Here is a 25,378-nt window from a genome sequence, read left to right on the forward strand (position 1 = left end):
AGTGTTGGTAGAATAAACGTGTAAGTTCATGAAGTTTCTCTTGAAAAGCCAACGGAAAAGCATATTTGTTTGTTACAGGTGGAAATGTGTTGGAATGTAAAGTGCCTTAACCTGAAAGTTTGAAGTTGGTGATGCCTCAAAGATTTCCTGGGGGTTTTTGTGTATGATTGATTAATAGTTTTTCCTAAGTGTGAACAAGCATCCTCTTCTGGAGTCAGCCTCTTAATCTGAAGAGAAAATGCGAGAGTCGCCTTCATAAAGTGTTGTGTAGGAGATCAGCAACTTACTGTAGCACCCAGTTCAGACTGCTTGTTTCCAGTCTGTGCGTCTGTGACTGTCCCAGAGTGAGAACGCAAAGAATTGTTTCAATTTTAGTAGAAAGCATGGTAAGATTTGGGTTACTTGTCTGTGGTAGCACTGTATTTTATAGATCCAGATTGAAAAGTAGTTACTAAGCAAGAAAAACAGTGTAAGTTTGTGATTAGCTGCTTTGAAGTGAAATGGGAGGTAAGAGAAAGTGTAATTGTCATCCATACTTGACTGCTTCTGTGACAGGACACTTCTCATATCCTGTTATGATAGGATATATGAATCTTCTCCTGTAATGGACTGAAAAATGTTAGATCTTCAACTGACTTTTCTTTGCAGTCATAAAGTTAGCAGGACCCCAGCTTTGAGTTCACATCACACATCATAGTTGCTCATGGGGCTTTTCTTATCTTTGTGAACAAATTTTTTTTCTTTCTTCTTTGAAGGTCTTGATGATGATGGTGACCCTAAAGGTAACTACGCCTTTCTTTTGCTTCTCTAAGAGTTCTGTTTAATGGTGACTAATGACCTTAATAATTCTTGCACTGAATGTCCTGCTCCTGGTTCCCTAGGTAGTGATGCCACGCTCCTGCAGAGAAATGGTGATATAGCAACAGCAGAAACGCAGACTACAATGATAAATGGCTACACGTGCAGTGACTGCAGCATGCTGTCTGAACGAAAGGAGGTTCTTACAGCGTACTCTGCTGCTCCTGGGCCATCTTCCAGGATTTATTCCAGGGACAGGAGCCAGAAACATGCATCTAGTAAGTAACTTTCTCTTGTGCTTTCCCTGAGTAGTAGAACAGTATGTGGCTTAGTTGATACGTTTTTGCATAGTGCTAATTAAGTACTGCTCCTACCCTGTTATATCTATTAATAACGAAATTCTTGTGATTCTTTTACCTTCTACGTGTCGGATGAACCTCTCGTATCCTAATAGATTACATGATCAAACTGACACAGAGCACAATGGGCTGTTCATCCAGCACAGGTGTTCAGGCATCTCTTGATCTGTTATTGGACCTACATTTGTCTCTCCATGGATTTTCACATAGGAACTTTTTCAATGCGGTCCCAATTTCTGATGTGATTTGAATTTTCAAGATGAAGCAGAACCATTATTTCAGCAGTGCCTCTATTGCCCAGGGAATTTCTGAGAAAGAACTCTTTCTTCTCACGTAACCTTCCAGTGTTTATTTAGGAGCTGAACCTCAACCACTACAAGAACTGAACTCCAAAGGGCAGAACTGTTTTCAAGTTGACTTGTAGTGCCTACGTTCCTGAAGCATGGAACTGAATCTCCAGTGAATGTTCTGCCTTTCCAAGGCAATCTGTTCTCTGCAGAGTTGGCCTCATGTCTTGGTGTCTGCCTGCCTCTCGCATTGCACCCTGAGCTTCTTGATGCTTGGTGGTCCTCACTAATCACTACTCAGGTGTTTCTTTAGTGGCCTGAAATTGAAGGGAAAAAAAAAAACGAAGGACTCTGTAGATGTGTTATTCTTTAATGATGTATATTTCCAGTTAGCTGTAAGTCTTTGGATTTTGGACTGCATGGTGCAACTTTAAATACTTAAGGCAAGTTTTCCTTTTTGGAAATTGTGTGGCATAGGTAGGAATTCTGTTGTCTCGACATAATGAGCTGCTTAGCAACACTGTATAAAAGCTGTTCTGTTTTCCAGAGTTTGTATTCACCAAGGAGAATCTTAAAAATGAGCTCATCTTCATATGTTCTCCTGAATTTGAATCTGATGTTTGGGTTAAATGAGTGCTGGGAGCGAGGAGCCCAAAATCATGGCAGGCTTCTGAAGTGTGGCTTTTTCTAAGAAAGCAGCAGCATGGAAAGCTTCATCCCTGCTGCTCTAAAGGAGAAGCATCTCTAAAGCACTTGAGGCAGACCACTGCAGTATCTTTCTTATTCCAGTGTAAAGGGGAGGAGAAGATGACAAGTTATCTCCCTTTCAAACCAGAATTGTTTGGAGTTTTGGCATCACAAGATCAGTATCAGAAAACTTTAGTTAAGTAAGGAAGGATTTTGTTGCTATTTGTTGGAGTTTTTAATTCTCACTAAGAAGGTACTCTTGCCTTCAAGGCAGATACCTTGGCATTTCCTGCAGGTTGCATAGTCCATGCAAAAACATTGGCCTGTAATTCCTAATGCATCTGGACTTCTCGATTCGTGCTTGCTGAACTTTCGTACTCCTGGCTAACCTGAAGATTTTGATGCTTAGTTCTCACTTTTCTGCAAGCTAATGCTCACTGGCGAGTAGAGGTGCACCTCTTTGCAGGTAAATAATTTGTGTTCACACTTCTTTTCCAATAGGAGGCACCTATTTCTACGTCAGTAAGATTCTGCGATTGGTCAAACATACTGCAGCATCTCTTGCATCACTATTAGTGCAACTATTTCAAATGGTTTTGCTGAAGCAGAGTTATGAATCTAAAGGTACCTTTTCAGTTGTCTTTCTCAGTTTCCACACAAAATCAGTGTGTGTTTTTTGTTCTTTGTCTTTCTTCTGGACTTCTATGGCACTATGATGTTTATCTATATCCTGGCTGGCTCCTATTTTCCTATCTTTTATTATTTTTTAATTCTCTCACTTGTGCTACACTTTGCATATTTTTCTTCTGTTTTCAAAATACCAAAATCCAGGTACGTGAGAAACATCTTTGTTACAGTTAAGATCCATGTGTTGATTTCCTTTTTTTTTTTTTTTTTAACTAGGAAAAGGCAGAAGTTGCTTTTCAGAGCTGTTCTGTGTCACAGCGTCAATTCTGAACTTTTTTCTTCTTGCCCTTCAGTCCACTGCATACTCAGAGCTTTGTTATATCTGTCTTGCAAAGCTGAAAGTGCAGTTGTTGCTCTGCACATCTTGTTTCCCTTGACAAACTTCAATTCCTCTTCGTTTTTCCTTCTGCATCATATGCTCTGAGTGAAACTAAATGCTGTAAGCAGAAAGTAATTGAGTTTTTGTGATTGTACGAAACTTTTTTGATGTCCAATCTGTTCCTTTCTACCTTAGTGCTTTATAACTCATAAGTGCTCTTTTGTCAGTTACTTAATGTTTCTGTTGGGGACAACACAAGGATGTGGCTCAGTGACAGGCTGACAGGAATAGGAATTCAGGGATTGTTACTTAGGATTTTTTTTAAACTAACTTTACTATCTGAAAAGAGAACTTTTTTTTTAAACAAAAATGCCCTTTTCTATTTAAAGAAGAAAAAAAGCAGGATTACACGAGGTAGGCTTCTTTCAGGGTCACTGTTCAGGTTTCCTTCAGGTAACCTGGCTTCTAATAGCAATCCAAGTGAGTTTGATCAAAATCCGGTGATAGGAAAGGCTTTGAGGTTGAGAATTATGTTCAATTTATCCTTTCTGGATATATTGCAGCTCACTCAGATTACTGTGGAAGCATGAATATAAAGGAGTTTTACAGAGAGGACAGCCGCTTTGGTGTCAGTGAGGAATCAATATGTAAGTATAACCACTTCTGTTGCCTTCAGCCTTGGGCTGTGCGCCGTGTTGTTGCTATGGTAGCAGTTTGTGCTTCGTGCCTCTGTGGAAGCTTGAGAGTAAATGCTTATTATCTAGCTTAAATGCAGAGGGCAGAAAAGTGATTCCCATTCTGTACCCTTGCCCCAGACAAGTTTTAGCCTGCTGGAATTTGCTTGATGTTTTTTGGCTTGGTAACTGCTAATGTGAAGTAGACTTGTTCACGTTGTCTTGTAACATTCTTGATTTGATCCTGGCTTTGTCCCATTAATCATCTGTTACCACAATCAACAGGTGATGACTGTAAGGGGAAGAAACAGCTTGAAATACACACCACAGAGCACATGCAATCCTCCAGGGCTAAAAGGGTAGCAAGGACCATTTCGCACATCTTTTCTTATGCAGGTTGACTCGGACCTTTTTTATTTTGCTTTTATTTTGCATCAATCTGTTAATCATTCATATTGTTTTGTTGTTTTTGTCTTTATCCATTGAGTAGACTAAAATGTGCAGCGTTGGGGAAATTGATTTACTTAACATCTTTTTCATTTTGATTTATTGTGCTGATATTGGCTTTTGTGCAGGCTTGGTAGGCTGCTTATGTAGTTAAAACAAAGTGTGATGAAGGCATACAGCTTGTGTTTGAGAAAGAAAATTCAGATTGCTAGCTTATTGTGCTTTGGGAAGTCCGTACTCTTGATAGGGTGGAGAGCTGCCTTTAAATAAAAGCAAGATACAAGGTATTGATACACAGATGGTTTGAATAAAGGGTTTTTAACATCTTATTTTTGTTCTAGTGATAGTCAATTTTTGCAGGAATCTTATATAGTGATAGAATCTTCCCTGTGAGATGGGCGTTCCCTAGCTTGAATGGCAGAGGCATCAAGAATCTGTTTGAATGCTCTTTGTTCAGCAAAGGAAAATGATTTGAGAAACTTCATTCACCTAAATGCTTTGCAAAATATTGGGTTGGTATACCTATAGTCCCTCAGATTAACCCAGACATGGCTGCTAATCTGAAAGTGTAGGATTACTTTCTAAGTTGTTTGGTAGTTTGTTCCATAGCGAGCAGTGCTAGCTGTGCATACAGTAACTGTGGGCTTCTGGGGGGTTTCAGTTACTGCATTTTGTCTTAGCATGCTGCATTTGACTTTTGCCTTCAAAGACTCAAAGCTGACATTGTATTGCTTGCATCCTGCATTCAGTACTGAATGTCTGGTTATCAATACATAGAATTATTAATTTTTTTCTCTAGAATTTTAAACTTTAAGAATTTCCTCTTTTTAAACACAACTGGATAGTAAACTTGGTGTAAAATCTAGAACAAGAAAGATGCATAAAAAGTAATGTGTTTAAAGCATATTTTTATGGGAATAATTTCTTTCCATTATCAGTTGCACTTGGCTTGCTTATCTAAATGCCATGCTACAAAATGTGAACTTTGGCTGTTGTGAAGAGGGAAGTGGTTTTCTTACTGCTCAGAGGTTGTTGTCCATTACATCTATTGGTGTACAAGAGAATTCTGTTTCTAAATTGTCTTGCTTTTACTTAGATTCGTATTTATTGGTGGTTTAATTTGCTTTTAAATAGTGAGAAAAACAAGTCTGTAGATTGCTGAAGGGTATGGTTTAATACTGTGCAGAGCACGTAGTGGTTAGGGGATGGAGGCATTTCTACTGCATGTATTCAAAGAACCTTATTTGTATGTTGCCACATAGTTAATTTGTTATAATCTAGGTTACTTTGTGCTGCACGTGTTGCAAACGGTGGGAGCAGCTGGATGGTTTGTGTCCCAGAAGGTGTTGGCTCTCCTTTGGCTGGCCGTTCTTTCCCCAGGTTACTACCCTGATTTGTGTGTATGTCTGTGTGTTGCCTGCTCCTTCTTGACAGATAGGAAGTTTGCAGTAGATGGCTGACACTAATTCTGCTTACTCTGGAGCTTGCATAACTTGAGTGCGCAAGCTGCTGTGCTGTACTGACCAAAGCATGCTTAGTGAGAGAGCATCCTTCTGCTCACAGGTGTAGTGGGACACGAGCTAGTCTGCTTCTTGAGGGACTGAGTGTGTTAATAGCCCAGATGAGGGGTGTCAAAAAGAATGGGGTGTGTTTGGTTTGGAATTTGCTTCCTGCCATGGCATTCCTCGTAGTGAACTCACTCTGCTAATCTATGCATTTCTTGAAGCATGCTGAGCTCTTTAGTGTGTGATAACTTGGACTTGACGTTTCTTGCTGAATTTTCAGGAAGATACTGTTGTAACCAGTGCGATCTCATCTCCTTGCATGGCTGCTATTTTTGTTGAGTAGTTGAGGTTATAGTGCTGTCATACTGTGATGTACTGTGAGATACATCTAGATGTTAGTAATCTGTGTGTTGCTTGTGCTCGTGCATTTCTCTGCTCTGCAAAGTACTCTAGGCCACAGCTGCATGTCCCTGTTTGGTGTCCTTGAATACGTGGTGCAGTAATGTCACCTCTTTTGTCTTCCAGGGAGAGCAGCTTCTGGCATCTTCAGGTTGCTTAGAGCTGGCTGGAATCAACTTCTTGCTCTGATGTCTTTGCTGAAGGTGTTTATTCTTAGAAAGTATGTATCAATTATAAATCTTCTGTGAGCAAGTTCTGTTCCCAGTTATCAGATGAAATATGATAATATGATTTCTTGCAAACTTTTTTCTCTTTCTCTAGATGCCTTCCAAAGGTTTCCAGGCTATTGCTGTTTCTCATCCCACTGCTGTTTCTACTAGGTATGTAAACTTACAGACTTCATAGCAATCAGTGTATGCTTACTACTGCTTCAGCAAAGAAGTACTTCTGGTTGGACTGTGGGATCATGGGGAAGATACAGAAGCTAAAAAGCCAAGTTTTGGTTTGTGAACAGTTTGTGAATGCTTCCAGAAAGTACTGGTGTGTCAGCGGGTTCTTGTTTCACGAAACTTCAATTTCATAGAGCTTTTCAGACATAGCAAGTAATTGTAAAAACACTGCAGTGCATTGCTCCTTTTCACAGGAGCAGCACTGAGCTCATAAAGAATCAGCTTTTCATTGTGTCAACCTGCATAAAAGCTGATGGCTTTTGGTTGCTGTCAGTGTGTTTATGGTTTTTTATTAATGCATTCTTTCTCTCCATACTTACTTTGCTTGAAATACCTTAGATTAGCTGGCAGTGTTCCAGGCCAGTTGTCTTCTTTGAAAGAAACTCCTATTGAAAGTATTTACTGAAGACACTGAGCTATTTTTGAGAAGCATTTTCGTGTCTTTTTATATCCTCAAAAAACTTCTCAGAGATATGAGGAGTTGTATGGAGAATAAGAAAGCAAGAAGATATTCTGTGTAGAAAATGCTGTTTCTTCTCACTAAAATATTGCAGAAATAAGTACAATTTTTGTCAAATTCTGTGTTTTCATGGAAGCATAAATTTTCTCAGACTTCTGCTAGACATTATGCAGTGTGGTGTGTAGTAAATAGGCAAGATGTTTTCCAATAAGGTAAAAATTGTCAGTGAGTTATGGCCTGTCATATTCAACAGGTGAGATCTGTGTCCCAGGGGAGCAGCAGCATAAGATTAAGGTTAAGAACGTATCATTTATAAGCAGGAATCACCTGCAAGTGGTACTGATACTGCCTAATGCTTCTGGGTGCTTACCTTAACAGTTTTGAAATTGCCTCATGTAGATGACTTTTATTCAGGCTGGAGTAGTTTACTGTGTGGCAAAACATAAAATAATTTGTAGATTGAACTCCCTTTTTTGCTTTTGTTTTTGCTCACTGAAGGTTTATGGTTCTGGGGATTTGACAGCTTCGTTGCACTGCTGCCTCTGTTGAACTGGACAAGAATTGATAAAGTGCAGAGCACAGATGACTCTATTTATGTTCCTGGTCCACAACCTGATTCTTCTCATTCTGTACAGCCTCCAAAGGTAAGGGAGAACAGTCTGGGTGAGAACTTTCCCTTCAGACCTCCTAACTCCCCTGTCTTTGGCATTTTGCAATAACCACTTGACCCCCACGAGTAATAAAAATTATGTGTTAAACAAATGAATCTTTCTACCTTAGGATACCATAAATATATTTGATTCTGCTCGTATAAATGAGCTGGAAAAGCAGATGGCCTTCGTGTCTGACAAATGCCATCATCATGATGAAGAATATAGCAAAGTGCTGCTTCTACTCCATAATCTTCAAGATCAGGTTGCCCAGATGGGTGACAGAAATGAAATCTTGAAGCTAATAAGAAATGTGATGGATCAACATCTTAAAGATAAGAGGCTGGAGGAAAAGGTAACGGTAAGTCAATTACTGACCATTTCTGAGACTGATCAGAGCACTGTTCTGTTAATGCTGTTGATCAGTGATGTGACTTCATAGGATTCTCTTTGTGGGGTGGAGTTGACCTATCCTGTCATTTACTGTGTAACAGTTATTTAGCATTCTTGAAAGCTTTGGTCACAGAATGAATGAAACACCATTTTAGCAAAGCACTTTGTACTCAAAGTATGCTGCCTTCTTCTTTCCTGTTTTTAAGACTGACTTCCTGGCTTTACATCAAGAGCACAACTTGCGCATCGTAACATTGGAAGATCTTCTTAGAAAACTCTCTGCTGAGTTTAAGGTATGAAAGTTAGCTCTTCCAGCTAGATATAATAGTAATGTTCTGATGAAATAGGCAACAAACTGTTTATTTTCTTCTGTCCTCAAACCTAGTTTACTTCACACTAGCTTTGAACATTTGTTTCACTGCATGAAACAACACGTTGTTTTGCTGCCTAGTGTCCTTTCTTTTCTCCATTCTTGGCAGTGTTTTCAGTTCAAAGGTTAAAAATTGACCAGGAAGGTGGGTGATATTTGGAATAAAATCTTACTGTATGGAGGCACAAAGAGAAGTAGGAACACAGCCTCATATAGGTGGTGCTAGAATGTCTCGCTTTTTCACTTGATTCACTTGTTTTTTTGTCTGTCACTTGTGTTATTGTGTTAAACCAAACTTCTGTTCTTGTTTTTAGGACATTCAGAAGGAACTTGAAGTAGCCAAAGCAAAAGCAATAAGGTATGAGCACTTAATTTTTTTGTCTAGCTTTGAAGCTCACTAATGGTGATAGGCTTTTTTTTTTTAAATACAGCTATCAGTTATTAGTTGTGGCAGACTTCTTGTGCTTTTACAGACATGTAAGATTTCTTCCTCAAACTGCTTAGCATACAGTGATTGGTTTTGATGCATCATATTTTTAACTTTTTAAATCTTATCAACTCTCACTTTCAGCCATGGTTCTGGTTTGTCAGACAAACTGCTGCCTGCTAACATCCAGTGTAGTATCAGGAAAAAAAAACACAGAATTTCACTAAGTTATCTAAGTTCTAAGTTCACTAAGTTTCTCCTCCCAGTTGGGAGGAGAAAACACTGACTTTGTGAATTCTTATTTTTACATTTAATTGAAATAGCTTTGGAATGTTGGCTACTGCTTTCCATAGCACACACTGAGTGCTGATGAGCAGTAGTTGTGTGACCTGTGCTCACAGGCTCAGCTGAAGATAGTAACTTCATAGGCAGGTATTAAGGTAACTTGAAACTTGCTCTAATCAGTGGCCAGTTCAAACAAGTAAAGCTTGGCTGGTCGGCCAAACCAGAACTCTGTATCTGTCTGAGTTACTGAGTTGTCAGTGGGATGATGTCCTGAAAGTCATTGCTTCTGGATTTGTTCAGAATTCTGAAATATTTTACTTTATTATCTTCATCCTAAGGATCTGAAAGCCTTCAAGGAACTGCAAGCTTATGATGTCTATCTCAATGGATAACTGAACTAGGAAAGCACTTTGTATTTAGACAAATGTATTCTCATGCCTTTAGAATTTGATGGAATGATTGAAACTAATTGTTTCCTAATTTTTGGCTATTTGTTTTTGTCAGAGATGGTGATGAACATAACCAACTCTTATCCAGAGTTAAAAAGCTGGAACTAGAGTTGTCTCAAGTGAAATCAGAGCTGTCAACTGGAGAAAGTGTGAAGACAAGTTATGAGAAAATAGATGTTATTCATGAAAAAGTAAGTTCTGGCAACCATCCTAGTGAAAGTCAGACTAGATTTTGTTCACAAACTTTTTTTAAAAGGCACTGCTAAAGTGATATAGGAGTAATATTCATCTTAAGAAAACAGCAGTGCTTCATGGAGTGGTACTATGATCTTTTTTTTTCCCCATTATTGGTAGCAGCTTAGCTTATGGTCTGAGCTTGTGGTCTGTTTTTCACAATGGCAGCTTCGTTTGCATTTGAGATAATGCAGTGTCAGTTGAATGCACTGTACTTTGCTGTATAGTGCCATCTCATGCAAATGTGGAAAAGGAACTCATGTAAGCAATGCTAGGTTTGTCATCTGGGACTTCTGTTAAAAATCATGCTTTATTTCTTTAAACTTCTGTAAGGTTCAGTTTGAATGTAGTCAATAAAATGCAGCAGTCCTTAAGTTCTTATTTTAGTCCAAGTTGATATTCCAGTGTTATCACGAGTTCTTTTATCTATGTGTACAAAATCAAAGTATGCCATAGGTGAATAGTCACTGAAGTGACTGCTTTATTAGACCTGATAAGTGTACTGCTCCCCTTAGAGTTGCCACAGTCCCTTGGAACTGTTGCAATCAACTTTTCTATTCTGAACCATCAGTCAGACTTCCTTACATAAAGCCCTTCGTTAGCAGGACTTTTAGCTGCTCCCAACCCAATGAAGCCTCCTGTTCATCCATGTCTTCTGCATAATTACCTGTTCTGATACTCTAGTGTAAGTCACTGCAGTTAAAACACATGTGCAGGCTGGGTTTCTCTGTAATACTGGAAGGATGTATTGACTTCATGTGTGCCTACTAGATGGACTTCATAAACCATTACGTAATACTAATCATTTCTATTCCAATTGTTGGTGAATAGGTAGATGCCCAGGTTAAAGAATCTGTCAAGATGATGGTTTTTGGTGATCAGCACAAGGACTTTCCTGAATCGCTTCTCCAGTGGCTTACATCCAATTTTGTGACCAGAAGTGATCTGCAAACTTTGCTGCAGGATCTGGAGTTGCAAATTCTCAAGAATATCACTCTGCAGATGGCTGTAACAAACCAAAGAATAACATCTGAAGTAGTAACAAATGCTGTGAATAACGCAGGGATTTCTGGAATCACAGAAGCAGTGAGTCAGCTAAAGTGCTGAGTTCAATAAAATTGTCCTTTACATGCATTTAGTGGAACACAGCTGTCTATGTCAATGTTAATGATTTGAAGAGGTGCCTGAAAGATTAATTGAAATGGGCAGAACTATGGGAAATTGAGTGCACTCTTACAGCAGTTGTTGGCTACTCTGAATGTGCCTTTTTTTTCCCCAAAAAAGTCTGCTGTCTTGAGTACAGAAGAATTCCCAAATGATGTGGGCAGATGGGGGGAGGGTAGAGAATCCCAGTTCTGAAGAGAACATCAGGCAAGACGTAGTATGGATTTGTTTTGAGCCATTTGCTCAAGCATTTACAAACACGCTTTATGTTGACTGAGGCTCTCAAAGATTTGCAGTAGAGTGCAGCATCTCAGAGGGGGTTTACCACTTGTCATGTGAATGTATCAGCTCTTGTCACTTCATGTTGTCTTTCCTTTCTGTTCTTCTGTGTCCACCTGTAGCAAGCACAGATCATTGTAAACAATGCATTGAAGCTGTACTCCCAAGACAAGACTGGGATGGTGGATTTTGCCTTAGAATCTGGAGGTAAACATAAGAAATACTATAACATTAGGGAAAATGGTATACTTCCAATAAAAACATCTAAATAATTGAGAACCACAAATCTGTATGTGTGAAGGGACTGAACATCACTGAACTTATTGTGGGAAGTGTACAATCTTTCAGTCTTCTGAAGTGAAAAATCTGTAATGATTACTTAAAATAACGTATTTGACAGAAGCAGAGCATTGGAAAGTTATTAGAGATTAATGAAAGCTTTCATATTTGGTTGAGTTCTTGTTGTTTTTTAAGGGGGGGAAATAAAAAGCCTTTAGGAAGGAATGAAAAATTACTTCTGCTAACCTGATTTTATCTTTTTTTAAGGCGGCAGCATTTTGAGTACTCGCTGTTCGGAAACCTATGAGACAAAAACAGCGTTAATTAGCCTCTTTGGAATTCCTCTGTGGTACTTCTCTCAGTCTCCCAGAGTTGTTATTCAGGTAATTAAAAGTAAAGTAAACAAGTTCAGCAGTGTTACTTTGTGTTGAGTGTCCTGGGGTGGTTTTTGGGTGCTGAGTGTTTTTCTGTGATAGGCTCCTCTGGGGTGGGGAGGATGAGGTCGGGGTACTTTGTTCTGAGAGTGTGATTATTCCTGAAGGCCCTTGGCGTTGCTTAAGGCCCTTCTTTACAAAACTAAGGCTCTCATAGCAGCCTTGGTGCTGCACTGGATTTCTGCAAAATGTGGGCACTGGGAGGCTCCTGTTAGAAAGCAGTCTTCAAGAGAGTGCTGGCAGTTCAGGTGGATCCACTGCCTTTGTGATGAACACAATTAAAACTGCAACCCCTGTCTTCCATTCTGTTGTATAGTCCTTCTAACACAAAGTATCATTTCATGTTTGGTTTTGGAGGCAGGATTGGACTTGTGATTAGGAGTGGAGTTATTCAGTAACCAGTAAAACACACAATAACTTGTTCTGCCGCTTATTATCGTTTTAAGACCAGTAATTCAGAATTCATTGCAAAAACAAAATGCAACGAATGTTTATGTTCTTTCTTGTCCTGTTCTTTCCACACCTTTCTGTCTACTTGCCCTGAAATCTGTTCAGCCGGACGTGTATCCAGGGAACTGCTGGGCTTTCAAGGGATCAGAGGGATATCTTGTAGTTAGACTTTCCATGAAGATCTACCCTACTGCCTTCTCGTTGGAACACATACCAAAAACACTTTCGCCATCAGGAAATATCACCAGTGCTCCTAGGAAGTTTTCAGTATATGTAAGTCTTGAGTTTTAAACTGTTGGTGTTTATAAAGAGTACTTGTTGTATATCCTGGAAATAATGAGGGAGAACAGCTAAGAAGAGAAAGTGGTGTTTCAGTTTTTGCTGTTAGAATTGTTCATATTCTTGATGAGCTTTGGGATCTAGAAACAAGTGCTAAAAGTAGTTTGGAGGGATATTTATTCTCCTCATGCTTGTTAGAATCGTGAACTTCTGTGAAGGGAGGTAGCAGTTCTGTTTGTCATGAGCAGGTCATATTTTGCAGTGCGATGGTAGTAAATTAGCTCCTTAATTTCTGCTATAAAAGTTAAGGAGTTTGTATGTTTTCACAGTCAAACAATAGCTGGAACTGAATGTACAGCTTGTCTGAACAAGCACTGAGTTGCATGGGAAACATTCTAATCCTTGCATGGTAGATTTCTGGATGCTACTTGTTGATCCTCAGTTACATAAATATGCTTCTACAGTTTCAATACTTGAGAGAAACAAATCTTTATCTCATTGTTACAGGGCTTAGATGATGAATATCAAGAGGAGGGCACGTTTCTGGGTCAGTATGTCTATGACCAAGAAGGGGAGCCGCTGCAGATGTTTACAGTGGTAAGTTTGGGTGATGAGATTTAAAGTGTCAGGAGAGACTCGTTTTTTATGGCAGTACCCAATGACCTGTGAAGAGAAGGGCTGCATTCTCTGTTGGGCAATGTAAAAACAGATGTAGGAAGTATTTCTGTATTTGCATCAAAACCCATCATCTAAATAGATAAGATGAAATGTTTCTGCTGTCTAGACACAACTGGTGTGAAAGTAACAAACTTACGAAGAATCAGCTTCACACTTATTCTGCTCCCTTAACAAGCAAGGAGCAAACAAAGTAGGAAAGCTCTGTTCAAAGTGGTAAGAAGTTCCCAAGCCATAACTTAATTACTAATAAGAGTGAGTTGCAGAAAGCAAGTTTGGTTGAGAATGCAACTTTGGTTGTGGCAGTTTATACTAGAGAGCTAACTCTAGTTTGTGTGTTTGCTCTTTCTTTCTCCAGGAGAAAAGTGAAAACGTATTCCAGATAGTGGAACTGAGAATTCTTTCTAACTGGGGACATGCAGAGTATACCTGCCTTTATCGGTTCAGAGTGCATGGGAAGCCTGCTGAATAATCCCCTACACTACAGCGTGGGTTGCTTTGTTGTACATTTTGTTTGCAATCTGTATATACCGGACAGCCTACAACACTGGAATCTTTGAAGGACGAGGATGCGAGATATATTCTGCAGAGCTACCAGTCCTCTGATAAAGACTGTCAGCAGAACTGTATAAAATAAAACTCACTTGCTCTAATGCTCAGCTTGTAATTGCCAGTTAGCTTTATATTTTTGTGTCCATGCTGAGAGAAGTAATGCATGCAAACAACTCTGGTTCATAAAGCCCAGTTAGCAATCAGGTGATACCTATTTTATTACAAATGAATGTATGTGTTTTTTTTGCTTTTTTTTTTTTTTTTTAAAAAAAAAAAAAAAAAAACCCCACTTTCTGCAACTAGGATTTTTTTTTTTTTTCTTTTAATTCAGGGCTCAACAGCATATTTGTTAGCTTAGCACTGCAAGCCAAATAATGTCATGGAGTTTAAACAGCCTGTGGCTGCAGGTGTCCTTCAGTTGACTTTGTTTTGACCTGCTGGGGGATCCTAAAGGGCTTCTTCAATAAATGTTGACTTTATAAAATATTGCTGTCAGGGAAAGTTAACACAACCAAAATTAATTTAAACACCAGCGCCTGAGAATGCTTTACTGTAATTTGTGGCCATGGGTTGCTTTAAAATTCAGGGATAACTTCAAGTTATTTTAAGGGTTTTTACCATGGCAACTTGATGAGCTTGTTTAATTGCTGTATGTGAATGTTTACCAAGCAGTTTAACAGTTTTATCAGCTCTTCTCACTTAGTACACCAAGGCTGATTTGGAACTTAACCCTAGAGAAGGACTATCTTAATTCCTCAGAAATTCTCTCCTTACATCTTATGGTTGGTAAATGTTGTACTGCAATAATGCAGCACAGGGAAAATGGGGCTGTGAAGTCTCATCAGTACAAAGTAATGGTGTCCAGTAGGTGGGCATGCAAAGCTTTGTACACAGCGCGAGCTGAGGCTGCTCTAGGGCCCCCCTTTAGCATCACTACTTTTACAGATCCTTTTCAGAAAAGACTTCTACATGCACTTGGTGTGCAGAACTTTTATCTGGTTGTTCCCATGCATTTTATGACCTGTGAACAGTTAACACAGGGAGCTGCTGACTGGTTTTCTGAATAGAGTTCTGTATGTTGCACAACAGTCCTCCGATGTTTCAACACAGTCTCTGCATGGAGAACTCTTCCCTTGAGCTGCAGCCCGCGGCCCATGCAGAGCTGCATTGTATGTACAGGTGTTTTAATATGTTACATATTTAAATTAGAATTATCCTGTATAAATTGGAATTGGGTAGTGGGAGTATTTTGAATAACACTAACTTATTTTTTAAAGAAGCGAGATAGGACTTTGTGCAATGTATTTTTGTAAATGCTTTTCAAATCGTCTGTTCTTCGCTGCCTCCAAACTGACGAGATGCTATGGAAATGTTTAAATAAAGAGTTTTAATTTTTTCAAAGTGCATGTAATATTTGAAACAAAATAAAGCTTTGGTTTGGGTTTTTTTTCCGTATCTTCGATGATCTCTTTGAATAATTAACGCCCCCCTCTCCACGTCAAAGCCCGGCTTGAAGCAGCCTTGCTACAGCACTGAAGCCCCGAGCCTCCGGCCGCAGGTCTGCGGGATGTGGGCGGAGCGCCGCCCGCTGCCATTGCTCCGCCCCGGGCCCCGCCCCCACGTGACTCCGCGCCCCACGTGACTCCGCGCAGCCGCTCTCCTGAGCCTCGCGGGCCGCCGTCGCGCCGGGCGGAAGCCGGGCGGTGAGGCGCGACGTCGCTCCGGGGCTGCGCGCGTCTGCGCCCGCCTCCCGCCCGTCCTCCTTCCTTCCCTCCCCCCCCCTCCGCGCTCCTCCGCGTCGATGGCGGCGGCGATTATGGCGGCGGAGCAGGAAGCGGCCAAGGGCGGCGGCAGGAACCGCGGCGGCGTGCAGCGCGTGGAGGGCAAGCTGCGCGCCAGCGTCGAGAAGGGCGACTACTACGAGGCGCACCAGATGTACCGGACGCTCTTCTTCAGGTACGGCTCGGCCCGCCGCCCGCCCGCCCCTCCCCCGCGCGGCCTTCCAGAGCCTTCCCACGCATCGCTCCCCGCTGCCGCCCGCCGCGCCCACGTCCCGTTCCTATTGGCCGCCGCTCCCGTCCGTCTCCGCCTCTCGCTCTCTCATTGGGCCGCGCGGGGGCGGGGCGGGGCGGGCGTGCGCATGGCAGGCTGCGGGCGGCACGGCTCCTGGGCCCGGCCTGCGCGCCGCGGGGTTCCGCCGCGGTTCCTCCGAGCCCCGCCGCCGCCCGTGGTGACTCCGCGGTGTTCCGGCGTCCCGCTGCTCGCGGGGCTGAGGAGGCGGGCTATGCCCGTGTCGCTGGTCCGGCGGCGGGACCCCCGTTGGCGCCGTGAGGGCCGCGGGACGCGGCGCTGCTGACGCGTCTCCCGTGCCGGCCTCTCCCGGCTCTCGCTTGGAGGTTCCCGACCCTTCCGTCGCCGTTGCCCGGCTCCATGTGGGCCAGGCCTTCCCTAACACAGGGGCCCTCCTTCCTCCCTCCTCCAGAGCCTGCAGGGCTCCCGAGACGTCGCCGCGCGTCTCGCTGCATTCCGGGATATTCCGGCCCCGAGATTGGGCTACAAGTTGTGCTTCCCTGTGCCTGTTTCCCATGCCCCTGCGTTACTGTAGAGGCGCTGAGGCTGTGCCCCTGTGGAAGCTGGCTCGCTGCCTGCACCCCTTTGCTGTGCTCCTCAGGTGCAGTCCTGCTGATCCCTGTGCCTGTTGCTGTCTCTGGGCAGCCTCTGCTGGCTCTGCCTTCGCCATTCCCCTTCCCTGGCAGCTTTAGGCTGACCAAGCTTATGGGCAAAAATGTTCTTCCTTGTGTATGTGGCAGAAATTAAGTAGAGGAGACCTGGATGCTCAGTCAGACATTTCAGTTATTACTGTGGCCTCTTGCAGTATTTCTTTTCATTGCTCACATCCATGGCGACTTGCTGTTGTCACCTCTTTCCACGTTCAGTTTAAAAGATAGACCTTTGGGAGCGCTGAATCAGGTACCCCTTGTAGGGGCTTCACTGGTTGGCTTTGTTCACTCGTGGTAGTGCCAGAATTGGGATGTTGCCCTCAGCCTCGTGGCTCCCTTGTGCCATATGTCCCCAGAGCTGAATGGGATCAGCACATGGGTACCCTCAGCACACAGCAGCCAGAGTGTGGGGTGCTGCACCCTCAGCACTGCAGGCCATAATGTCCTCAGTGCACTCTTCCCATTGCTGCCCTCCCTGCTATATACTGAGCACCATCACACAGCAGATCTGCTGGGATCAGCGAGGGCAACATCAAAGGTTTCAGACTTAAATTATCATTATCTGAGGAGAAACGTAAATCTAAGCCATAGTGCGGCCTATTTTATGGGAAGGATTACGTGAGGTGGTGGCTGCAATGGTGGAAAATGACTTTGTTCAGCAGTTGTTTCTCATCTCATGTTTTATATGCCTTAGCTGTCATGCTTTGCTTAAGCCTCACTGTATTAATTTGGAGTGAGAGTTCCTGCCTTTTCCCTTTCAAATGCAGAAGGAAGGTGCTTAATTAAAGGGAAAGGTGATATTTGCGTAGCTACGGAGGGGATTTCCTTCCAGGCAGAAAGATAGAATGAGGCAGAGAAGATTTGTTTGGAAAGTCGCTGAGAGTGGGAAGGAGTCCCAGACAGTCTTGTCTGTCCTCTGCTAAATGTGTGTTGAATGTAAACAGTCTTCCAGAGAGACATCAGCACAGAGTGAGGTGATCTCAGCTGCGGAATGTAATTGGGACACAGTGTTGATTCACTTTGATCAAAGCCAGCCTGTAAATGCGAGTCCATTCCGTCATGCAGTGCGAGTCAAACCTGCAATCCTGACTCAGAGCTTCAGAAGTCAGAAGCCAAGGGGTGCTTGAGGTTGGAGGAGGGTGGGGAGGAAGGATTATCACAAACCTGCATCCTGCAGTGCTTGTCCCTCGCTGTGCTCCATGTGGCAGGAGGAATGTGCTGCTGCTGTCCAAGCAGCATTATGTGGGCAGTGCAGGCTGGGTGGAGCCATCACTTTGTGCTCTGGCACTTGAATCAAAGGTTCAACATGACTGCCTCTGTAGTGGCACTGACTTCTGTTATCCTTGTGCTTGTAGGTCTGTATGGTATGGATCATCTGTCACAGGATTTCAGTTCTGTTACTCTTTGGTTCTAAATGCCATTTGGATTCACAGGGTGAATATTTCTAATCATTTTTGTTCATATCTTTCCAAAAACGGTTCTTAAGATGTATTTTATGTTGTAGAGCAGTTTTCATTAGTATCACCTGCAGCCACTCCAGAGTAGGAGGCTCTTGGAAACGGCTCAGTGGGAGGGAGATCCTCGAGGAGCTTTGGAGCCAGAAGCCTTGAGGCACACCTGGCTGTGAGGCCAGCTGCAAAACGCTGCAGGTGCCGAGCTGCTCAGCTGATGCGTGAGGCATTACTGTGGCTGTGAGCTGCTGAGGGCACTTACTCAGAGAAAGTCCTGCTATCCTTAGCTGCTCTCAGTGGAAGTGTTGCCTTTCTAACCTGGAGATGTGATGGTCCAAGAGCTGCAGTTGCCCGTTGCGGTGCCGTGCAGGAGGCCGTGATCACCATGCTGTGGTAGGAGATCTTGGGGTCACTGTTGGAACCGGTTGTGTCCTTCATTTTTTGGTTTGCTCCTAAGTGAGGAAGGGAGGAGCTGCAGCAGGTGTGTGAGAGAACGCTGTGACGGCACAGCCTGCGGGCTGCCTGCCAGCACAGAGACAGGCTGCTTGGCTTCAGTGCGGGTGGCTGGTGGCCCTCACTGGTGCAGAATCAAACAATTTAATCCTTTCCATTAATTGATGCATATGCAACTTGCTTTCTAGTAACTTTTATTAAGGCTTTGCTGTTGTTCCCAGGTATATGTCACAAGGAAAATATGCGGAAGCGAGAGAGTTAATGTACTCAGGGGCTCTGCTGTTCTTCAGTCACAACCAGGTATGCTGGTGTTTTTGTGTGGTGCTGGGGGGTTGTTGTGGGGTGAGTAGTGAATTCCCAATGGCAAATGTTGGGGTGGTTGCTTCATAATCTTTAGCTTTATCTCTTTGTTGAGTTTCTCTCCACAAGGAAAGGTGATTCCAAACTGGAACTGTGAACTGCATTTGTTTTGCTTTCCTGGGAACTTCTTGCTGTTTCCATCAAATTAATGTAAATTTTTGTAAGAGAGAATTGAAATTTCCTGTTGTTCTTTACCTGTAACTGCTGACAAAAGTATTACTGTGCTTCTGACAAAATTCTGCATGAGAAATGAACTCTTTCATGATGTTTCCTTTGATTCACTGTTACGTTCATCACTACCAGCATGTGTTTGTCTTTTAGCAAAACAGTGCTGCTGATCTGTCCATGTTGGTTTTGGAGTCTTTGGAGAAGTCAGATGCAAAAGTATCAGATGACCTTTTAGGTACGGTGACCCTTGCACTCAGTTTGTTTAGGTGTTCTCACTTCTCGGTGAGCACTGAGTCCTGGAACCTGAAATCACTGTCATCCCATGGGGCTGGGAAGTGGAAAAGGATGGGAGGAAAATTTTGTTAGAGAAGAATAGGTTGCTGATAACTGACAGTGCTGTGAGCAAAGGGACATACTTTGAATTAACGTGGCATCCTCCTTTCCTCACTGCCTGTTGTCTGCACAGTGACTTGCAGCTCCAAGGCTTTGCTGGATAGCCATGTCTGCCATAGCAGCGTGGTGGTGCACGCAGTACTTGTCAGTCAGCCTCTCACTTTCTTCTCCAGTTGAGATTTAGTGAGCAGACAATTCGGGAAGACCTTAAGAGTCTGCCTTGTGCCTGGTTCAGGGAGTCAGCCATTGCCTCAGCAGGCTGCAGTGTGGGTGGGGGCAGAAGGTGCAGAGAGCTGGGATGGACCCTTCCTTATTGCCTTCGGTCACCGCTGCCTTTCTGTATCCCACTGATGACTTCTGGTGGTCCTTTTTGGAACTGCAGGCTTCTGTCTGCTGCCCTGTTGATGGCAAGCACTCCTGAGGCCAAAAGCCTTCCCAACTCTGGGGCTGTTTGAAGCTCTGGGATTCCGTGTCCCAAACCATGACAGGATTGATGTGATGTTTGTGGTGTATTTCTGCAATTCAAATCATTGTATTTAAGATTTTTAAGATCTCTTATAAAGACTGAGAACAGAGCTTGTTTTATTAGGAGTTGTATCTTGAGAAGCAGCAAGTCTCCCTGTTTCTGTTAACATTATGCATTTGTGAATGTTATTCTTGTAGAAAACTTGGCAAAATTGTTTAGTTTAATGGATCCAAATTCTCCTGAAAGAGTGGCTTTTGTATCCAGAGCACTGAAGTGGTCTAGCGGGGGATCAGGAAAACTTGGCCATCCAAAATTACATCAGTTACTAGCCATTACCCTGTGGAAAGGTAAGAAAAATCAACTGGCTCTCCTGTGTTTGGTTTTGAAAATGTTGAAAGATGTAAGAGATGTATTTTGGAAATAACCTAGGGAAGCTGAGATGGAAATGATTGCTGGTGTTCCCTGCTGTTTGTCAGCATTTCAGGGTTTTGCCACTAACAACAACAAAAAAAAATAGGCTCATAAATGTATTTGTGCAAACCCCAAAACACAGGTACTGTAAAGCTCTCTGGTAAAAGGAGGGCTGATCCTTTAGGCACTGAGGTAGTTTGGCTAAGAGTCGTTAGGAGGAAGCTTGTTGGGCAGCAGGGCTGTTCTGTTGGCTTGTCATCACATCCTGGTTAAACCTAAGAAAGATTGATACGCATCACAGCATCTGACCTCTGGGTACCCGTGGGGTGTTGAAGAGGCTTATTTCAGGCATTTCCCCTGCAGAGTGGGATTTCAAATAGACCAAAATGCTCAAAATAATTGTTTCATACTCAGTTTTTAAAGTCTGTTGCTCAAAACAGAGAGGTGGATGAGAACAGCCAAATAATTAATGCTCTCCTCTGGTTTCTCACCCATTAAAAGCTGTGCAAGGTGATTGCTCGTCTGCTTAACGTCTTTCAGGAGCTGGGATTGGTGTTCATGGCTGTGTGCCACACTCAGACCAGGGCTGTTCTCAGGGGTTGGTGGTGGTTTTTAGATGGCTGCTGCCACCTCCAAGGGAAGATTTTCCTCAGTGTTAAAGTGAGAAGCTGTGGTGTGATTAGCGTAGAAAGCATTACATTCTGACAGTCAGAATCCCCATCCTGTAACCTTCTGCTCGTCCTTCTCTCACAGATCAGGATGTGTGTGTTTTCTTAGTAGCTGTTGGGAGTCATCAGAAATGGCTGTGATTTTTCTAACAAAGCTTTTAAATTCCAAAAAAGAGCAGGTTTCCAGTTGTATTTGTCACTACCACGCTTTTGCATGATACTTGGCTTCAGGTTCTAACAAAACACTTTCATTTCTTGCACCTTTTTCTCCTGCATAATTGCTGTTATGTTCAGAACACGAAGGCAGTTGTAATTTTGATAGCAGGAGCAGGCTATGCTAAAAATAGGGAATGCCTTCTTTCTGTGCACGTAGAAGGAAGGATGCTGAGGGTACTGATGGGCTTCATCAATTGCCTATAATTTACAGGGGGAAAAAGCGCCTCTCCTTTTTGCTGCTTGTCCTGTCATTACTGTGTGCAGCTCCTCCTGCCTGTAGAGCACCAGCCTAGCAAATGTGTTTTTATGCTCAGCTATGATGAACTGATTTCTTAAATGCCATTTTCTTTTTCCTTTTATAGAGCAAAACTATAGTGAATCTCGGTATCACTTCTTGCACTCCACAGATGGTGAAGGCTGTGCAAACATGCTCGTGGAATACTCCTCATCCAGAGGCTATCGCAGTGAGGTGGACATGTTTGTAGCACAGGCAGTCCTACAGTAGGTGTTGTGTTGTTTTATGAACTCTTGTGTGTGTGAGGCCAGTCTAATTTGATGGAGATAACCGTGGGTTAACTGAATGTCCTTTCTGAGAAGCTGTGAAAGTGACCAGAGGTTCCAAAGCTCACTGCGTGTGGTAGCAATAGAAACCTGTCTCAAAGCTCATGTGGAGTGGGGAAAAAATGTGTTAAGGTCAAAACCTAACGTTGTGTTAATTGCTTGAAGAGTTGACGTAACCTGTTTGACCCTCAGAGCACAACTCTTCCTTTTCCTTAACCCTACTTTGTGCCTGGTTGGTTAGGAATTAACTGGATGCGCTCACCAGGCCTGGGACTACATGGGCACAAGACTTGCTCTCGGTCTCATACGTTGGGTCACCCTGGTGTTTGAGCAGCACAGACCAGTGGTTTCTCAGAACTGCTGGTGGCTCTCGTTTTCTGTAAGCATTTATTTGGAAGGACGTGGGAGTGCAAGGCTGTGTGTGCCTTTGCAAGGCTAATGTACAATTGAGGCTGACAAAGCCAATTTTCCTGAGTTTAATCAGCAGGTGGCTTCCTGCAGGCAGGGAAAGCAGCTCAGGGGGAGGCTGAGCAGGAGGTGCAGCCAGGACTGCAGCACGGACAGGAGGTGCTGTGAGAGGGAGTGGGCGAGAGTGAGGCTGTCTCTTGGCAGCCTCCAGCTGTCGTGTCGGATGTGTCCTGCTTTCTTTAGCTGGTTGCTAGAGATTGTAGTGGTGGTTAGTGGTAGAAAATCCCTTCTCTAGGTCTGCTGTAGGTAGCACTCTTAAACAGTGCTGTGAGTGTTTGTTTCTGTGAGTATCGGTTACAAATAAGGGATTCTTTCTCTCAGCATTTAGACAGAGGCACTACTTATGTCCTTTAATGGCCTCAGAATTTATCTCAGAGGCCACACCAGATTCTCTTACCTAGCAGTTCGTACTCTTCTCTGTTTTTTACCTTCCCCTGTTCTGTTTCCTTTTGCAGATTTCTCTGCTTAAAAAACAAGACCAGCGCCTCAGTTGTTTTTACAACGTATACACAGAAACATCCTTCAATAGAAAAGGGTCCACCCTTTGTGCAGCCACTGCTGAACTTCATCTGGTTTCTGTTATTGGCTGTTGATGGGTACGGTGTGATTTTTCTCACTCTGCTCTTGGTTTCCTTTTCATTTGCTCTTGAGATGACATTTTTGGTTGTTTCCTTTCTAGGGGAAAACTAACAGTATTTACAGTATTGTGTGAACAGTACCAGCCGTCCCTGAAAAGAGATCCCATGTATAATGAGGTGAGTTACTGGGAACTGCAGCAGGATGTAACCCCCACAGCTAGTTAAATAATGGCTGATCACTGAGTGCAAAGCACGTGGGTCACACTGCATGTAATGTGGCTGAGGCAGCCGCTGGGTGCTGGCTTTGTGTTTCTCCAGGTGAGGTGCTGATAGATGCTGTGGACAGCAGGTGGCTTTTATTGGGAGGAGTGTGTTTCATTGGTGGGAGTGGAAGCTGATAAAGCTATCAGGCATGGCATTTCAGTTGTTCTCTATGGCATGCTGAGAAATCGGATGGTTGAATACAGCTTGTGGACAGGAGTCAGTGATCTCACTTGTGGTACTTCCACCTGTAAACGAAGCAGCTGATGTTGTTCTCCATCTTGTGTCATTCCAGTACCTAGATAGAATAGGACAGCTTTTCTTTGGTGTTCCGCCCAAGCAGACATCATCCTATGGAGGATTACTAGGTAAGGTTTATGCCAGCAGTTCTGGTTACTGCAATCAGCCCTTCCAGCACGGTCAGAGAGCAGATAAGAAGTTTTTAATGAGCGTATGGGACCGGTAAGCTAAGTTTGACTGTCATGTACTTGGTTCTAGGAAATCTTTTAAACAGCCTGATGGGAACTGGAGAAGATGATGACACAGAAGATGGTCAGGAAGACAGCAGTCCTATTGAACTGGACTGAGTATTTTTGCCACAGGCTGCCGTGCACACTGACGATTCAATGACTCCAAAGACAGTTTTGGAATTTGAATCCTGCAGTTGTTTCTTGGCGCCTAAAAGGGCTCCTCCAGTCTTTTAGAAATGGTTGCTGAAATGTTTATAATGTTTGGTCTATATTATTTATGTAAACAAAAGAAAGAAACCAACAAAAAGTAGCCAAAAGAACCAATGGCAGAGATTGTTAGCAGGTTTCCGATGCAGCGGCTGGTGACTTTGATTAAAATATAGTCTACGGTTTCTGATGCAGTATTCCTTTTGCACAATAACTCAGTACATAGGGGTCTGCTCCACGACCTACCCACTACCACGTTTGGTACAAGAAGGCCTCCCTGACCTCTGCCATCTGCCACGAACATCCTGAAAGCAGGGTGAGTCACTGTGTAACTGAGGGCTGAGGCTGGTGCCAAAAGCCCTGCGATGCATGCGAGGAGCCTGGAGCACAGGGAGCTGCACAGCCAGGATGCACTGACAGCAGGAGCTCCCTCTGCTGCAGTGAGAACAGCACTGCCTGTGTCTGTGGTGAGCTGGCTCTGCCTGAGCCCGTGTGTGTGTTTAGCTGATACTTCTGAAAAGCACAAGATTGAATTGCTCTCGAGTGAAAGCTGATCAGTGGAACGCAGGTAATTGGCTCCACACGGATCTCTCTTGCCTAGGCTTAAAAATTGGGCATGTAAAATACCTCCTCTGGCTGGAGGCTCTGCTCCTTTGGAACATTCTTTCTCATTCTGAGTTCACACCCATCTGTAACAGTGAACAGCCACGAGCAATGTCTGCATTTGAAATGCAGCTATATGTAAAGAAAAGGGATACTGCAGAACTTTTGGTTCTTTATGATATATTTATTTTTCTCTGGTGATTGATTCATTTAACACTTCGTGTAAAAAGGATAAATCAATAAATAATGGAGTAATTTCAACCCCAGTGGTAGGCATAGCAGTTCTACATCTCTTTAATGCAGAGCGCTGCGTGGCAGTGGTGCAGCAAACAACTGGGAGGGGGAAACGCTTTATTTTTTCACGATGAAAATACGAAGGCTTAGATTAATAAACAGCAATCATGCATGGGGGAGGGAGGGGTTCATCAGACTTTACTGACTGTATGAGAAAGAAAAGAAGGCAATGAAAGGCAGATTTTGTGTTAATTGTGATGTCTCAAATAAACACTTTATACCAGGATCTACGATACAGCTGCTTTCTGAGAGTTTGTGATGGGTGCAAATCGCTTCAGTTTGCAGCCTCAGTTCCTGCTCAGCGCTGGCTGAATGCTGCACACATCATTATTGTGTGGTGGGATGGAGCAGCCCTGGCCACGGCCCCGTCCAGGGAGGATTCCTTATCACAGGTAGAACATATACTCACATTACTGTGGTCTTTTTCTATTTAATACTTGGTAAGCTCTAATAGTTATTATACAGGCCCTCATTTTGCACACACACACAGTCTGTCTCCCTCTGTCTGAAGCCTCAGCCACTGTTTGAGACAGGGCTGATTTAAGTGACAGCAAAAAAAAAAGATTTTGTAAGTTGTATTATACATAGGCAAACAAATACAGAGAGCAAGCTCCACACGTGTATAACTGCATTTCTGCA

At 43.1% G+C, this 25,378-nt stretch overlaps 2 protein-coding genes across 14 annotated transcripts in view; both read left to right on the plus strand.

Moving 5' to 3' along the window:
* Nucleotides 1–14,092, plus strand: part of SUN1 (Sad1 and UNC84 domain containing 1) — a 33,385-nt gene extending 19,293 nt beyond the window's left edge. For 5 of the 10 annotated variants that reach the window (XM_042864518.1, XM_042864517.1, XM_042864526.1 and 2 more), the window contains 19 exons: nucleotides 756–782; nucleotides 882–1,076; nucleotides 2,633–2,755; nucleotides 3,701–3,784; nucleotides 4,097–4,207; nucleotides 5,540–5,638; nucleotides 6,289–6,382; nucleotides 6,484–6,542; nucleotides 7,570–7,715; nucleotides 7,852–8,082; nucleotides 8,321–8,407; nucleotides 8,799–8,842; nucleotides 9,701–9,836; nucleotides 10,711–10,965; nucleotides 11,445–11,529; nucleotides 11,869–11,984; nucleotides 12,591–12,758; nucleotides 13,272–13,361; nucleotides 13,798–14,092. In XM_042864518.1, the coding sequence (XP_042720452.1) occupies nucleotides 756–782; nucleotides 882–1,076; nucleotides 2,633–2,755; nucleotides 3,701–3,784; nucleotides 4,097–4,207; nucleotides 5,540–5,638; nucleotides 6,289–6,382; nucleotides 6,484–6,542; nucleotides 7,570–7,715; nucleotides 7,852–8,082; nucleotides 8,321–8,407; nucleotides 8,799–8,842; nucleotides 9,701–9,836; nucleotides 10,711–10,965; nucleotides 11,445–11,529; nucleotides 11,869–11,984; nucleotides 12,591–12,758; nucleotides 13,272–13,361; nucleotides 13,798–13,911 (2,264 nt within the window). In that variant the 3' untranslated portion in view covers nucleotides 13,912–14,092. The remainder of the gene's footprint in view (nucleotides 1–755; nucleotides 783–881; nucleotides 1,077–2,632; nucleotides 2,756–3,700; nucleotides 3,785–4,096; nucleotides 4,208–5,539; nucleotides 5,639–6,288; nucleotides 6,383–6,483; nucleotides 6,543–7,569; nucleotides 7,716–7,851; nucleotides 8,083–8,320; nucleotides 8,408–8,798; nucleotides 8,843–9,700; nucleotides 9,837–10,710; nucleotides 10,966–11,444; nucleotides 11,530–11,868; nucleotides 11,985–12,590; nucleotides 12,759–13,271; nucleotides 13,362–13,797) is intronic. The other 5 variants (XM_042864521.1, XM_042864523.1, XM_042864524.1 and 2 more) reach the window with 5 other exon arrangements.
* A 1,685-nt stretch (nucleotides 14,093–15,777) lies between these two features.
* On the plus strand, nucleotides 15,778–24,974 carry GET4 (guided entry of tail-anchored proteins factor 4). Of its 4 annotated transcripts, none has more exons than XM_042864039.1 (9): nucleotides 15,778–15,947; nucleotides 18,837–18,915; nucleotides 19,297–19,378; nucleotides 20,200–20,349; nucleotides 21,660–21,798; nucleotides 22,782–22,922; nucleotides 23,006–23,081; nucleotides 23,461–23,533; nucleotides 23,664–24,974. In XM_042864039.1, exons 1-9 carry the CDS (start codon nucleotides 15,793–15,795, stop codon nucleotides 23,750–23,752), a joined length of 984 nt encoding a protein of 327 aa, XP_042719973.1. In that variant the 5' UTR covers nucleotides 15,778–15,792; the 3' UTR covers nucleotides 23,753–24,974. The 4 variants fall into 4 exon arrangements, with proteins under 4 accessions (XP_042719973.1, XP_042719974.1, XP_042719976.1 ...); XM_042864040.1 differs by having other exon boundaries at nucleotides 21,705–21,798; XM_042864041.1 differs by lacking the exon at nucleotides 15,778–15,947 and adding an exon at nucleotides 18,070–18,555.
* Nucleotides 24,975–25,378: the final 404 nt, after the last annotated feature.

The sequence above is a fragment of the Lagopus leucura genome, unplaced genomic scaffold (genome assembly GCF_019238085.1).
Source record: "Lagopus leucura isolate 7727_CA_CO unplaced genomic scaffold, USGS_WTPT01 Super-Scaffold_760, whole genome shotgun sequence".
NCBI lineage: Eukaryota > Metazoa > Chordata > Aves > Galliformes > Phasianidae > Lagopus > Lagopus leucura.

What these genes read in the sequence shown, in the direction of transcription:
- GET4 (XM_042864039.1), top strand. Translation starts at nt 15,793, where the DNA reads ATGGCGGCGGCGATTATGGCGGCGGAGCAGGAAGCGGCCAAGGGCGGC. An exon ending in AGTATCAGATGACCTTTTAG is followed by an intron (nt 19,379 to 20,199) that starts GTACGGTGACCC and finishes TTATTCTTGTAG; the next exon opens with AAAACTTGGCAAAATTGTTT. An exon ending in ATCCTATGGAGGATTACTAG is followed by an intron (nt 23,534 to 23,663) that starts GTAAGGTTTATG and finishes ACTTGGTTCTAG; the next exon opens with GAAATCTTTTAAACAGCCTG.